This window comes from Pyrus communis, chromosome 8 (assembly GCF_963583255.1).
Source record: "Pyrus communis chromosome 8, drPyrComm1.1, whole genome shotgun sequence".
Lineage (NCBI taxonomy): Eukaryota > Viridiplantae > Streptophyta > Magnoliopsida > Rosales > Rosaceae > Pyrus > Pyrus communis.
In genome coordinates, this window is record NC_084810.1 from 5,921,813 (window position 1) to 5,935,375 (window position 13,563).

A 13,563-nucleotide genomic window follows, 5' to 3' on the forward strand; every position below is an offset into this window, starting at 1 on the left:
TAGTTTCCACCTATTGGTTTAGTTTTAGAAATAATCCCTATTTCTTATTTTCGTTTCATAAATAGTATCTACTTATTGGTCAAGTTTTATAAATAGTATCTAATTCTTGATTCAGTTTCATAAGGTTTGAAACTTATGTTGTTTATCCCCATTTTGTAATTGACCATCTCCTACGTTATCCCACTTTGTCACTCTTGTCAATTATGTCGTTTACACCATGTGACGGTATTTTTTTATGCGAATACTCTTACAACTAATTCATTGTTTCAGTGACACAATCGATGGTATAGATAATTGTTTGTTAAATAGTTATCACATAGTGTCACTAATTGCAAGAAGAATCCCTTCTCTAATACAAATAACACATTTTATGGCACAAATATGCCATCACTTAACGTTCCGTCTTAATAAAATAAAGATATGTGAATAAAAATATACACATATATTTATCTTTTTGTCGTAAAACATCAGCTTAATGACGTATTCGTACTGTGTACACATAAATTTCTCCTCTTAACATGTCGATGTCCAATGCATAAAAAAATCATAGCCAAAAATTGAAGCACCAAAACGAAAAACAAACAAAATTTTGTCTGCCATATAAGAAAAAACAAAGGCAATTTGCTGATGTGGTGTCTTCCTAGTTGGTTAAGAGTAGTTGGACCCACCACGACGTACCAAGTGGAAGTTGTTTGATGGAGTTTTGGGGGGTGTTCGTGGAAGTTGCCTGATGGAGTTTTTTGGGTGGGGGGGGGGGGGGGGGGGGCAGTGGTTGAGGGACGGGCGCTCAAGGCGATTTGGATTTTTTTTATGTTTTTTTATTTTATTTTATGTCCTTATTATTAAATAAAGTTAACGTATGATTTTTGATTAAATTGCAAAGATTTGAAGCCCTTTTCATTGATTTCTTTTTCTTTTTCTTTTTTTTATGGTTATTTTCAACTAGGTTTATCTAACAAAAAAGAAAGTACAGAGCATTTAGGAAGCATGAATACTACAAATTGGATGAACACAGATATCCGATAGCTATAAAATTTGTTAGCAAACCATAATTTTTCATATGAAAATTGCTTACAAATTGGTGAGAGCTTTTGGTTTCATTACACGGGCCAAATATTGCTTCGTAAGATACTACATCAAATAACAACTTAAAAGTTCACATGTATCAAAATCACCATCGAAAATTAATAGGCTACACAGGGAAGCCCTTGCCTGAACAACAGAGTAGAACAAAAAACAAAATCATAAGACGTTTAATTTCTAAGATGTTAGAGCGTGATTCAGATGGTGAAGCGGAAAACTCGAGTCATAGTTCAATGAGCCAACTAAGCCGTTTAAAAATGAACAAAAAATAACAGAGTGGAACAAAAAACAAAATCATAAGACGTTTAAAAATGACTGTTACAAGATATGAAAAATGTGGGGTGTATAGAAAAGGTGGGGTGTATGGAGAAAATGTGAGGTGTATGTTGAGAATGTGGGGTATGAGGGTAATATGGGGAAGTATGTGGGGTGTATTAAAAAAAAATTTAATTAAAAAAGTAAATGTATGGTGTATTAAGTATGTGAGGTTTATTCAACAATATATTAGGTGTTAATATAATAAGCCATTTTTGCTTTGTTTGCTGTGTTGCCATTTACGATTCAAAAATTGGGTTTGATTCCTTTTGCAAAAATGGTGGTGATGGGTTCATGCGTGGCAAGAGAGAACTGAGGGGAAGGATGGGTTGGGTGGGGTGAGGGCCGTGAGGTTGATTTTTTTTATGGATTTTTTTAAATAATATTTTAAATGAATTAAAATAATTTTAATAATTAAATATTTTTATTAGTTGGCACAAGTTGGCTGCCACGTCAGCAAAATATGGGCTCTGCATTTGTCACATCATCATTTAACAGTCAATTTGACATATTAATTAATAGAGGTATACATTGCAACAAATTCATAAATTAAGGTATCATTGCAATGTTTAAAACATGAGGTATGAGATTGTAATGCAACCAATAATTGAGGTAGTTTTGTGTAATTTACCCTATCTTTTTTTACTTGTATTTTAACTATAATGCTACACCCGAATTAAAACCTCACAAACTCAAACGAAACCAACTCAAATCAAAATTATCATCTGGTGAGAATCTTCAGTACCAGATATAAATGAAGCTACATTCCTACTTAAAAGGTTAAGAAGTATAACTAATTCTCAACCACATTTAGGACATGATTGAATAGTAAAAAAATCCATGGTTAAGCGACACATTAAAATCATTTTCATTATGTTTTTATGCTGTTTGGATAATGAACATGCACAAACTGACTTAAAAGTCTTCATTAAAAAAATGTGGCATAGAAGTCTAACTTAGCAATGACATTTGACAGTTGATTCCGAAGTTGTTCTAACTTCCAAGCAGAAAAGTACCTCGGCCAATTAGAAAGTAAAATTCAGTCCCATGTTACCCAAAGCCTCATGTTTAATGCATATGGTACAAAACTTGTTGGCAAGTACGAAATTATATCATGCACGCATGTTTCATCTTTCATGCATGATTATGTACTCGTACTAGTGACAATCGATCACACAGTTGTGTTTAGTTGTTAGTCATTGATTCATTGTGAGGTTCACTTATACATTATGAGTTCACTTGTATCGTCATCTGATGACCACTTACGCAACAATTTTTAAAGAATAATATTTGTATCTCCTTATGAGAGAATGCGTGCATATCACTCATGGCGAATAATATATTTTTACTATAAAACTTTCATAATTAGAAGCGTTTACTTTTTTTAATCTACATTTGAAAATCATTTCTATAATAAAAATTATTCAAATCGTAGTTTGTTTTGTCATCTAAATGTATTGAACAAATTAATGGTGTGTGTTCTAAGTAATTAACATTGTCATGATAAACTTTTTATTTATTTGATATATTTAGATGATTAACGATCTGCAAACGATCAAACGTGTCTTTATAAGGATGATCTCTAAATAAAAATTAAAAAAATTGAACGAAAATTTATAGATAAAACCATGTTATCCCAAGGAAAATGATATGTACATTCCTCTCAATAGAGGGATGCAACCCTTGATTATACTACGTGAAGTGATATATGTTTACACCATTGAATCTGAATTCTTGTTGAACCCTTTTTGCAAGAATTCTAAAAATTCGTGAATTGTGTCCGTTTATTTATATTGTACAGTTATAAATCATTTTAAATATTTTTATTTAAAATTAAACATAAACAGTACCTGACAAAAACTAACTACATAATATACGATAAACAGACTTGATTATCAGATCTTCAATATTCTCATCAAAGAGGATCCTGTTGGTACACGATTTTCCACCTCATGCAGAACTTTATTACGTATGGGTCATACCAAACACATGCAAGGTGTTTGACACGTCCCATGCCCTGACCATTCTTCAATTGACACGTCCCATGCGCTGACTATTCATCGATCATACTTTGACAAGACTTCCCTATTCAAATGTTTCCGCTCCTGTACATAAATAATAAAAATAATAAAAAGTCCGATATTGTAGACCAAGTCTTCATTTGATCTCTGAATTCAGATCCTCTCCGAAATGTCTTTTGTGAAGATTCTAAAAATCTGTAATCATGTCTTTTTTTCGTACATTATGTAATTAGGAATTATTTTAAATTATTTTATTTAAAATTGAATACAAATATTACTCGAAGAAAATTAACCGCACGATGTACGAAAAATAGATACGATTTACATATTCCCAAAATCCTGTTAAAGAGAGGATGCGGAGAGAATGCTGTTGGTTAGTCTCTAAAAACCAAAGAGAATTACAAGAGATATAATATGTAATCGGCTGGTCAAACACTCAGAGCCCAACCATTTTGAACTGGGAAAGTCTTCCCCCAATGGTCACTCATATACAACCATATAAGCATATCATATTATATATCTCCACAGCCCAAGCACATTACTCGTGATATATTCTACATTCAAAAGATCAAATTACACAGACCACCATTCTTCTCTTCTCCTTTGGCTTTCGACTTCACAAAATGCAGAAGAACAACCCTCGCTACGACTACATTGGAGAAAGGCCACACGCACTCGCTGCCCGAAACAAGAGTTGTATGGTGGCATCATCATCATCAGTATCATCCCCGAGGCCTCGAAAACAGGTTTGTACGTGCTCGAATCGTCCTGGGTTGAATAGGTGTAGCCGGCACGGGTATGCAGTGCCGCCGGGAGGCGAAAAGTGGTGGAGGAACTATGGAAACAAGGAGGTTTTGAGGAGGGCATTGAGATCTACTCCAAATCGTAGCTTAAGTCTTCGGTGGTGGAATTTCCAACCAACGCCCAGTCGGCTTTCTAACATGTCTACGGTTAATGGAGGAGCTAGCTAAAGCTGCTAAACCTTCCTTTTACTATTCAGAAACCGATTTTGCTCGATCGGCATGTTGTAATTTATTAATTGCTGATTTTGCTCGATTTGTGAATTATATACCAATCTGTGCATATTAATTTTGACTCTGAAAGATTCTTGTTCGGTCAATGCATCTCTCCTGCAAATATGATTAATTCTTCCACAGGTTTTTTCCACAAGTACTCTGTAAGTAAAAATAATCAATCTCACAACGAGGCTCGTGTTGATAGGCTAGTAAAAATAAGCAATATCGCCAAATCAAAAGACACATCAAGAACGTGAAAACACATCTCAATTGTGAAAATTTTATCCAACTTTCCCCAAACTATACAGATCACGTACATGTGCATGTTCTGAGATCGGTGCAGTATATATACAATAAACAACCAGCCAAGGCATATTTCCACATCGCTAGGTATTTCACCTTTGCAGTCGTGGTCCATCATGGAATCGATCTTTTAGTTTTTACACACACTCATTGAGCAATTTCCCTCATGTATGCATCCGTCTCTGATCTTCTAGTCGTTTTCAATTTGTTTACTCCTGATGGAAGGGGGAAGAAGTAAAAAAAAAATGTAGCACAGTGTGTAATCTGCGGCTCTTATATACGTAAGGAAATCAGTGTAAAAGGGTTTGTATAATACCTCAAGAGGACCTGTGTCTGAAGAACTGGAATTTGCTTCAGCTGGTGCCTCGGAAATTCTTGCTTCTGATTTTTCATTTGAGTAACTAGCAAACAGAAATTATCAGTAATGTTAGACGTAAAATCTACCGAAGACATGATGCTGCAGCACGAAATTAGACACTTAAACCCTCAAAAACAAACTTTATAATTACCTAACAGAACCTTAGGTTTAAACATTCCAAAAATATTATGGTTGAATGTTTCCTATAGAAATTGAGAGCAATACAAAATGTGACCAGAACATAGCCTGAGGCACATAGAAATATATACCACCCCACCGCTCTCCCTATATACTATCTGTCATATATTTACACATCACATTTGCCTCGAATTTGTTTTTTTTTAGCTTAACTTCTCCAATCAACTTTTTTATGAAGAAAACATCGATTACGGTGTGCTGATCGATCCATAGGCGGGGGAATTAGAGTAATTTGTTCTAACCCGAGACATAAACGAAGACAAGGATAGAACAAATTAGAAAGAAAACATGAACAATTTTAGTGAGGGTAGTTATTAAGCTCTTATAGGAGGAAAGTAAGTCATGATCATCAATCTTTTCCACTCACTAGTGAAAGTACAAATTATCAATATTAAATACTTACGTTGAGAGTATAGTCACCCAGATTAACTCTACACAGTCCACCCATAAGAGCCTTTGTTCGACAGGGATCACACCATAGGTAACAAGATGCGCAAATGGCCAAAGCTTCCACCCTGCCTGCATAGCAAATTACATTACAGAAATATGTCAATTGGTCAAACAAACATTTCTTTTAACCTTAGCTTTAATCAAGGAATATGTAACTACTAAAATTAGTAGCACTTTTGACACATGTGACATGACTCGGACCATAAACCACGAGCACTTCTTATTTCGCTGAATAACCCTGCTTTTCGTTGCGTGCTTTGGACTTCAGGAAGGAAAATGCATGTTTGGGAAGGAAAAATCACATTTTGGAGTTTTACGATTGACAAAAAATCACATTTTTTGATTGACAACTGACAGAACCTTGCTACAAAATTAGTATAAACTAACAATTCAAGTTCAAATTTATTAAAGACTTTGGACGATCTTGACTTTTCAAATGTCCACAAGATAGAGGACAGAGAATCAATTAAATTTCAAGTCGTTTGACTCTAAACACTGAAGAGCGCATGAAAAGATAGTACTTCAAAACAAAAAGGCAGAAGTTCTCTTACTGTCAGCATTGGCCAAAATGTTGCTTTAAGTTCACTAAAAATACTGATGGGAGATTCAAAACGCAAAAATCCCAAAACCGTAAAGTAAATGCTGTTCCAAATCGCTGCCCATACAGTTTGGTCGAAGGCTACTTTGGCAGGAACCACCCACCAGTCTTGGAAAGGAATAAGCTCCTGAAACAAGTTTAAGTTAGTTTAAGGAGCCCAGGAAATTTGTCTTATGGATAAAAAGAAGAAAAGAAAACGTTGAGTTCTGAAAATAAATAACTGCAGAAGGAATTTACCTCGCATAACTGGTAATAGTAGTGAGAGAGGGAACCATGGAGAGTAAATCCAACAAAACCTGATCTGAGCATTCGCGTTCGATCAAATTCAAGTAGAGGTTTTCCTTCAAAGCACTACAAAAATGATCAGACAAGCAATATGCACGTCAAGGACTAACTTCACCAACTGGAAGAATTAAAAATTTTTACTTCACAACAGCAACACACCTGTGCAATCCAGTCCCCTACAGAGTACACGACACCACTAATCACCATTTTGGCTAAAACTGGGTTAGTCTTGAGAGCTTCCTCATAAGCAGACCAGTTGTGTTGAGGTGCATACCGTAGGATCTCATATAGAGTCCAACCCTGAAATGAGTACCAAACACATAAGTCCCATTGACAAATTGTTAAAAGTGCAGTGCACATGTAAATAGGAAATCATACAATCAAGCAGAGCCAGCCCTATATTAATAAATAGTTTAAGACATACAAATCACAAATCACAACCTATGATGAAATCTCCTATACATAACTATGAACCAATCAAGAAATTTCCTGAAGATAGCTATATGAATTAATCGGACAGGACCAACTAACTGCTTCATGGTCATACAACTCTAATCATAAGAGACAAGTCCTCTTCACCAAATTCAACTTCAGAAATGGCAGCACTCTCCAAGTCTCCCAGCAATCATTTACATCCAATTCTGTTTTCTTTTTCCCATCCATAACAAGCAACTCACTTATCTCACCATGCTTGTTCCATCCATACCATTCTATGACCTTTTTACTCCCCCATGATTGTCATTTTATAGTGCAAAACCATCCCTGATTCGAAATGACAGTTTCATATCACGTTTCCTTTGGATTAACAAGTTTGCATAATCACAATCCTTCAAAAGCAGTATCCACTTCATTAGTTCCATGTAAGTTATAGAAGAACATCCCCTCACTCTCGCCTCCTTGTGGATGATCATATAAAGATAACAACAGTTAATCTGAATATACAGCATCAATCCAGCATATTCACAACTCATCATAAGACAGACAACCTGCTCCACACAGACATAGCTGATACAACTCAAGTTTAATCCACCAAGTAACTGAGAATTCTAAATCTTCGGACTCAAAGTCAAAAAGCACTCAGGCAATTCAAACCTCGGTGTAAAAGTGGCCAATGTTAATTACCAAAGAAAAATAAGCAACCTTAAAGAACAAGAAAAGCGAAAACCGAACTTAACTAAGAACCAACATCACCCAAAACCCATCTTCCTTTAGCATAATTCAATTCAAGTTCTCACACACAATCACATGAAAACAAATAAAATGGCAATTAATCTCTCTAAACAAAATAAAATGGAAATTAAATACCAAAGAGATTGACTTACATGCCAGTAATCCTGATCGACGGTGATCAACTTAGTGAGAGCAAAAGTACCAGCTGCAAGCACAACAGTGGCATTGATAGTCCTATCTACCAGCCTCTCAAATTCCTCACTCTCCCTCTCACTTCCAACCCCAGAAGACCCAAAACCACCAGCACCTTCAAACGAAAGCCTCCCCTCACTTTCTCCGAACCCGCCCACCTGACTCACCAACTCCCCCTGATCCCCGCCGTCGCTATCCGCCCTCCTCGCCGCCACCGCCCCTTCCTTCTGGTCCGTACAGTCGGTGCTCTGAACCGGAATCACATCACACTCTTCTCGCTCGACCACCGAGTTCAGAAGCCACCTGCTTTTCTGTTTGTTTCTCGGGAAAGATGGGTTTTTTGGGAGTTTGCAGGTGGGAAAATTGGAGGTCGAGATGGGTTTTGGATGTGCGGTAATGGGTTTTCGGGGTTTGTGGTTTGGGTGAGAAAGGAAGCTCTGAGAAGCTATACAGTGGATGGTGGCCATGGCTGACCGTTGGAACCGAGACGAGAGAGACCGAGTTGAGTTGAGTCTGAAATTTGAATCTCGCCGCGTCGTAATGGCGAAATCCGATTGTTTTCGCATGGTAGTTGTGGCAGGGTACATATGATCAAGTGCGTGTGCGTTACGTTGTATGATTTGAGTTTTTTTATTTTACGTTGGATTCGTAGGGACTTCGAGATGGACGGTGGTAGAAGTTCTCAGGTTGATGTTTAAAGAGAGAGGTTTAAGCGTGTAAGGTTGTAATTGTGGGATAAATATCACAATCAATGATAAATTCATAGATGCTAATAAATAATAAATGTGAACAACTAACCTAACAGAGTATGAACAACGAAATAATATTAAACAGATAAACTGATGATCGAGGCTTGCGTATCGCAATGTTCTTGAAACAGATATTTCCCCCATACTCAGTGCTTGTAGTTCTACGGACGTCTGCTTCACCATAATTCAATAATCAAGTTAGAATTCCAGCACTGGAAATTGACTTCTGGCGAATTTCTTTGTGATTCTCTCAACAAGAAGGTTTAGGAATGTATAAGAAGAAGTTGATATTTTCTATGTTCTAAATACCATGCAGATGGATATATATATAGTAGGATTATACATGTTCGCAACAGGTATGAAAATGGGATGTGACTGTTGGGAGACATCTTCTCATAGGGGTGTTTGCTCTCTGCGTTCTTTCACCACACTTTAGACTTCATCTGAAAGGATAAAAATTAATTAATTAATTAAATATGAAATTAATTAAAAATAATTAATTAAATAATTTAATTATTAGAGCTTGAGCCTTGGCACATCTTTTGATAAGTAATTGATAAATAATTATATAAGGGACAAAACCTTATAAAGTGCGAGGCATATTCTTTGCCCTTCTATTTTTCGTGTCCTCCTGTTTTGTATGGTCACGGTTAAGTCACGTCAGCGTTTTATATTTTTTTTTATAGAGATAATAAGACAAAAATGAATAGTTATATAAAATGTTGACATGGCTTAACCGTGACCACACAAACAGGAGGGCACGGGAAGTGGGAGGGCAGAGAATATGCCTCCTATAAAGTGAGCGAACTTTTTTGTAGTGACCACTGTAGAACAATGAAATTCTACTCAAAATTTCCAACAGTAATTTGGGGAAAGAATGTGGTGTAGATCAGTTTGCAGATGTAAATTTTTTGAGGGAGAATGTGGTGATGAAATGCAATCCACGTGAAAAAGGGTAATTGTTTGTTTAACCAGAAAAAATATAAAAAATTAACGAGAGATTCAACCAATTTTATTCTCCATGGTCCATCACTTCAATCACTTTTTATAAGGGACAATGCCTTATAAAGTGAGGGAACTTTTTGGTAGTAACCAATATGTGACAATGAAATTCTACTCAAAATTTCCAACAGTAATTCAGGGAAAGAATGTGGTGTAGGGATGTTTGCAGATGTAAATTTTTTGAGGGAGAATATGGTGATGAAATGCAATCCACGTGAAAAGGGTAACTGTTTGTTTAACCAGAAAAATACATAAAATTAACGAGAGATTATATTCACACACCCCAAATTACTTCTTCTACATCTTTTTAATTTTTTAATATTTTATACACATCACTAACACTTGATAGAAAAGTATTAAAAAATTAAAAAGGTATGTAAGAAGTAATTTGAGGTGTGTGAATATAATCTTCGAAAATTAACAAATATTGGAGTTGCAAATTATTGAACGTTGACCGGTATATTTCCTAAAGGACGCTGTCGTTCTACTCTTTTTCTTTTCTTTTTTTTTGACAAAAGTTTCATTAATAAGAACAACCAAATACAAGAGGGATTAGATGGGTACAATTTCTCCTGTGGATGAGGATTATCTCTGGATCCTCTTGTGGGTATTCTAGAGATCCTCATATTATGGTTGTTTATCGTACATCGTGCTGTTAATTTTCGTTAGGTTCCATTTATGTTTAGTTTTAAATAAATAAATTCAAAATGATTTCTGACTGCACGATGTACAACAAACGGTTAGAATGCGAGGATCCCTAGGATCCTCACAATTTGGATATGGATGGGACCCAAATCCTTCTCCAGTGACCAATTTCTTGATCTGGATATAATTTGCGTAAGATACAAATAATTTTAAACCCCTATACGATTACCACAATAAACCACCACAAACAAGAATTTCGAGTATGACTGTCACAAATACCGCAAAAGCGATAATCCGAACACCAGTACCCTGACATAAAGCCATTGACAATGATACTACATAAATCACACAAGCGACACAAATAGATCACTAAAGCAACACAAAATTACTAACCTAACCTTCTCACGGTGCTACAAATGAAACATAAACCTAAACTAAAACCAATGACGTGTCCACAGGAGAAACAAGAGTACAATCATGGCAGGAGGCGTGGGCTGCAACCTTGCAACCATATGGGTGTGTCGGTTCCTAGGACAAGAAAAGTACGGGGCTTGGGTTGCAGAGGAGATACCACAACGCGCCAAAATCACAGTCACATTGTTGTCACCGCCACCACGAGCCCATAGTAACTTGCATAAAATCGTTAGCACCAAAACCCGCCAAGGGTTTCCGTCAACTGGAAAAAGATAAGATTTGTGAACACCGAAACCACATGGATCACAGCATAGCAAAATTGGAACCATTCATTCATCATTAATATTCCAATAGCTATCCGCAAACTGAAGCAACAAAATGGGTAAGTTGCAACAACTTTCCAATTGCAACAGCAAAGTCCATTACTTGGAGGGCATGTGCTTGGCAAAGAATAGTGGTGTGCGGAGCAGAGGAAAGTCACGCCAAAGCCACTGACTGATAGAGAGCCTCAATGGCTTCAGATTTGCACAGCGAACCACCACGTACACCCGCACTATACCACCGTCGTGAACACGACCAACACACTCATTAGTGATGGAGAAATAAAATTAGGCCATTATCGATGGGAAAGATAATAGCCTGACTTCACCCAACTAGATAGAGGTGTCGGAGACGCCGATAGGGGAATAAGAAATGGGATAGGGGGTGAGGCGCAGAGGAGGGATGGGCCCGAAGGGGAAGAAGATCGAAAGGAAGAAAAAATGGGTAAGGGTGAGGGAAAAAGGGGAAAATGGAGAGAGGCTAGAAGAAGGGGCTGCCGCTAGCCCCAAGCTGGAGCAAGGGGCCGGCAGCTGTGAAACTTCTAGATTAGGGTTGGTTTGAAAGGGTTTAAAGAGAGACGACTGAGTGTTTTTCCAGCTCTCATATTTTTTTTTTTCTTTTTTCCTTTTCTTTTTTCTTTCTACTCTTTTTATTATAGTGAAGAAAGTTGAGTCGTTGAAAATTCATCGTAAAACTAATTGAAAGAATATGAAGAAATTCAATTACTTAAATACATGTCATAAAAAAGTTAAGATTTTACCATAAAATCAAGTTGTAATATGGAGAATAACTCAATTGATTATAAGCACGTGCAACATTTCTATTTTCATCGATGTGAAACTGTTATCCTTTAACATCTACACACATAGCGTTAAATTGGCACATGATTGCCACCAAAACAAAAATTTTAAATGGTACATTATTCAAGTTAGACAATATCGGCAGTAGTAGAGTGAAGGAGAAGTAGTACACTTAAAGTAGATCGACCTGTTCTGCCTAGACAAGAGGGTGGGGGCCTAGAAAGGTTCTAAAAATCGCTAGGCGCTAGTAGGAAGACGGGCAAGGGCCTAGCACCTAAGTGGATTTATGTAAATTTATTATATATCTTGTAAATAAATGTCTATTTAGACCTAAAAAAAATATACTTGTATGAATAATAAAATAATGATAAAATGTAAGAATAGAAGTACAAGAATACACAAATTATATACATCTAAAAAGTTCAATATTTAAAAAACAATAAGCATATAATCATAATGAAGAGGATTTGGATGATAGACTAAATTCTTCTTCTTCATGAATCATGATCCTTGTATTGGATTAGACATAGACTAAATTATTTAACATTGTTGTATCTAGTTTATTTCTTTTCTTTGTATGTATCCCCTCAAAAATGCTCCAATTCGTTTCACTATTGGATGAACTTGTAGTAAATCCATCATTTGTAAATTAGGTACACCATTTCCATAAGTATACCACCATGAAACCTAAAAAGAAAAAAGCACAAAATTAATAAAAATATATATATAAAAAACCGTCTAGGACCGCCTAGGCCCCGCCTAGCTCTCCACCTAGGAGCTACCTAGGCCCACCTTGCCCACCTAGGGCTACCTAGCTTCCAACCGAATTTTCCAAACGCCGTGCCCAAAATTGGAGCGGGGCTCCACCGCCAAACGCCTAGACAGTCGCCTAGGTCAATTTTTAGAACAGTGCTATTACATGGTCACATATAATAAAATTTAGACCTACAGATAAAAATTTTGAGATCCCACAACATCAAAAGTTGTCACTCAAAGCTGGACTCACCAACGCATGTAGGCACACGTGGAAAAGGGAATAACATGACTACGTAATATTGTTCTTGGGTAGCGGCCTAGGCCGAATTGTCTTGGGTTGCTGCCGATGTCCATGGGCTCCACCAACGTACCAGGGTTATAGACCACCAGGAGGGTTGCTCTTACGTGTTATAATACAAGTAAACAATATAATTAATATATTCTATTTTATGTATGCCTTTCAATGTTTCTTCACTTTTGACATGTGGTGTTACTGGTGGATGCGGATAAGTTGGTTTGGCTTGACACAAAAATATGATCAAACCATCTAGTTTCAACGGTTTAGTTTAATTCAATTTTAACCAATACCATTATTGAAACCAAACCATTAGAATAGGGCAATCATCAAAGATGGCCACTGTATCTTTCACTTTATATAGAAGATTAAATTTTCAATTTGTGCATTATAAAAGCACTTCTAGCATAAGTGTTTATAAGTATTACTGTTTTCTTGGGAAGCAATCTCACATGTGGGTGTATAACTTTAGATGCCAATATTGAAGCTAAATGCGCGAATAGATCATCTACAAGTTTTGAGGGTTTAATACATCGTTCCTTGACATACTATTTTTTGAGTTATCCTCGATTCCAAGTTTCAAGCACCAAGT

The 13,563-nt window shown here is 36.4% G+C and overlaps 2 protein-coding genes across 2 annotated transcripts; one reads left to right on the forward strand and one right to left on the reverse strand.

Moving 5' to 3' along the window:
• Nucleotides 1-3,884: 3,884 nt before the first annotated feature.
• Nucleotides 3,885-4,878, forward strand: LOC137742707 (uncharacterized). The gene has a single exon (XM_068482647.1). The coding sequence runs from the start codon at nt 4,043-4,045 to the stop codon at nt 4,388-4,390; it is 348 nt and encodes a 115-aa protein (XP_068338748.1). The 5' UTR covers nt 3,885-4,042; the 3' UTR covers nt 4,391-4,878.
• Nucleotides 4,686-8,602, reverse strand: LOC137742706 (uncharacterized). The gene is made up of 7 exons (XM_068482646.1): nt 7,950-8,602; nt 6,787-6,927; nt 6,580-6,693; nt 6,296-6,469; nt 5,698-5,813; nt 5,055-5,139; nt 4,686-4,953 (listed from the first exon to the last, which is right to left on the reverse strand). Exons 1-7 carry the CDS (start codon nt 8,574-8,576, stop codon nt 4,948-4,950), a joined length of 1,263 nt encoding a protein of 420 aa, XP_068338747.1. The 5' UTR covers nt 8,577-8,602; the 3' UTR covers nt 4,686-4,947.
• Between the last annotated feature and the right edge of the window lie 4,961 nt (nt 8,603-13,563).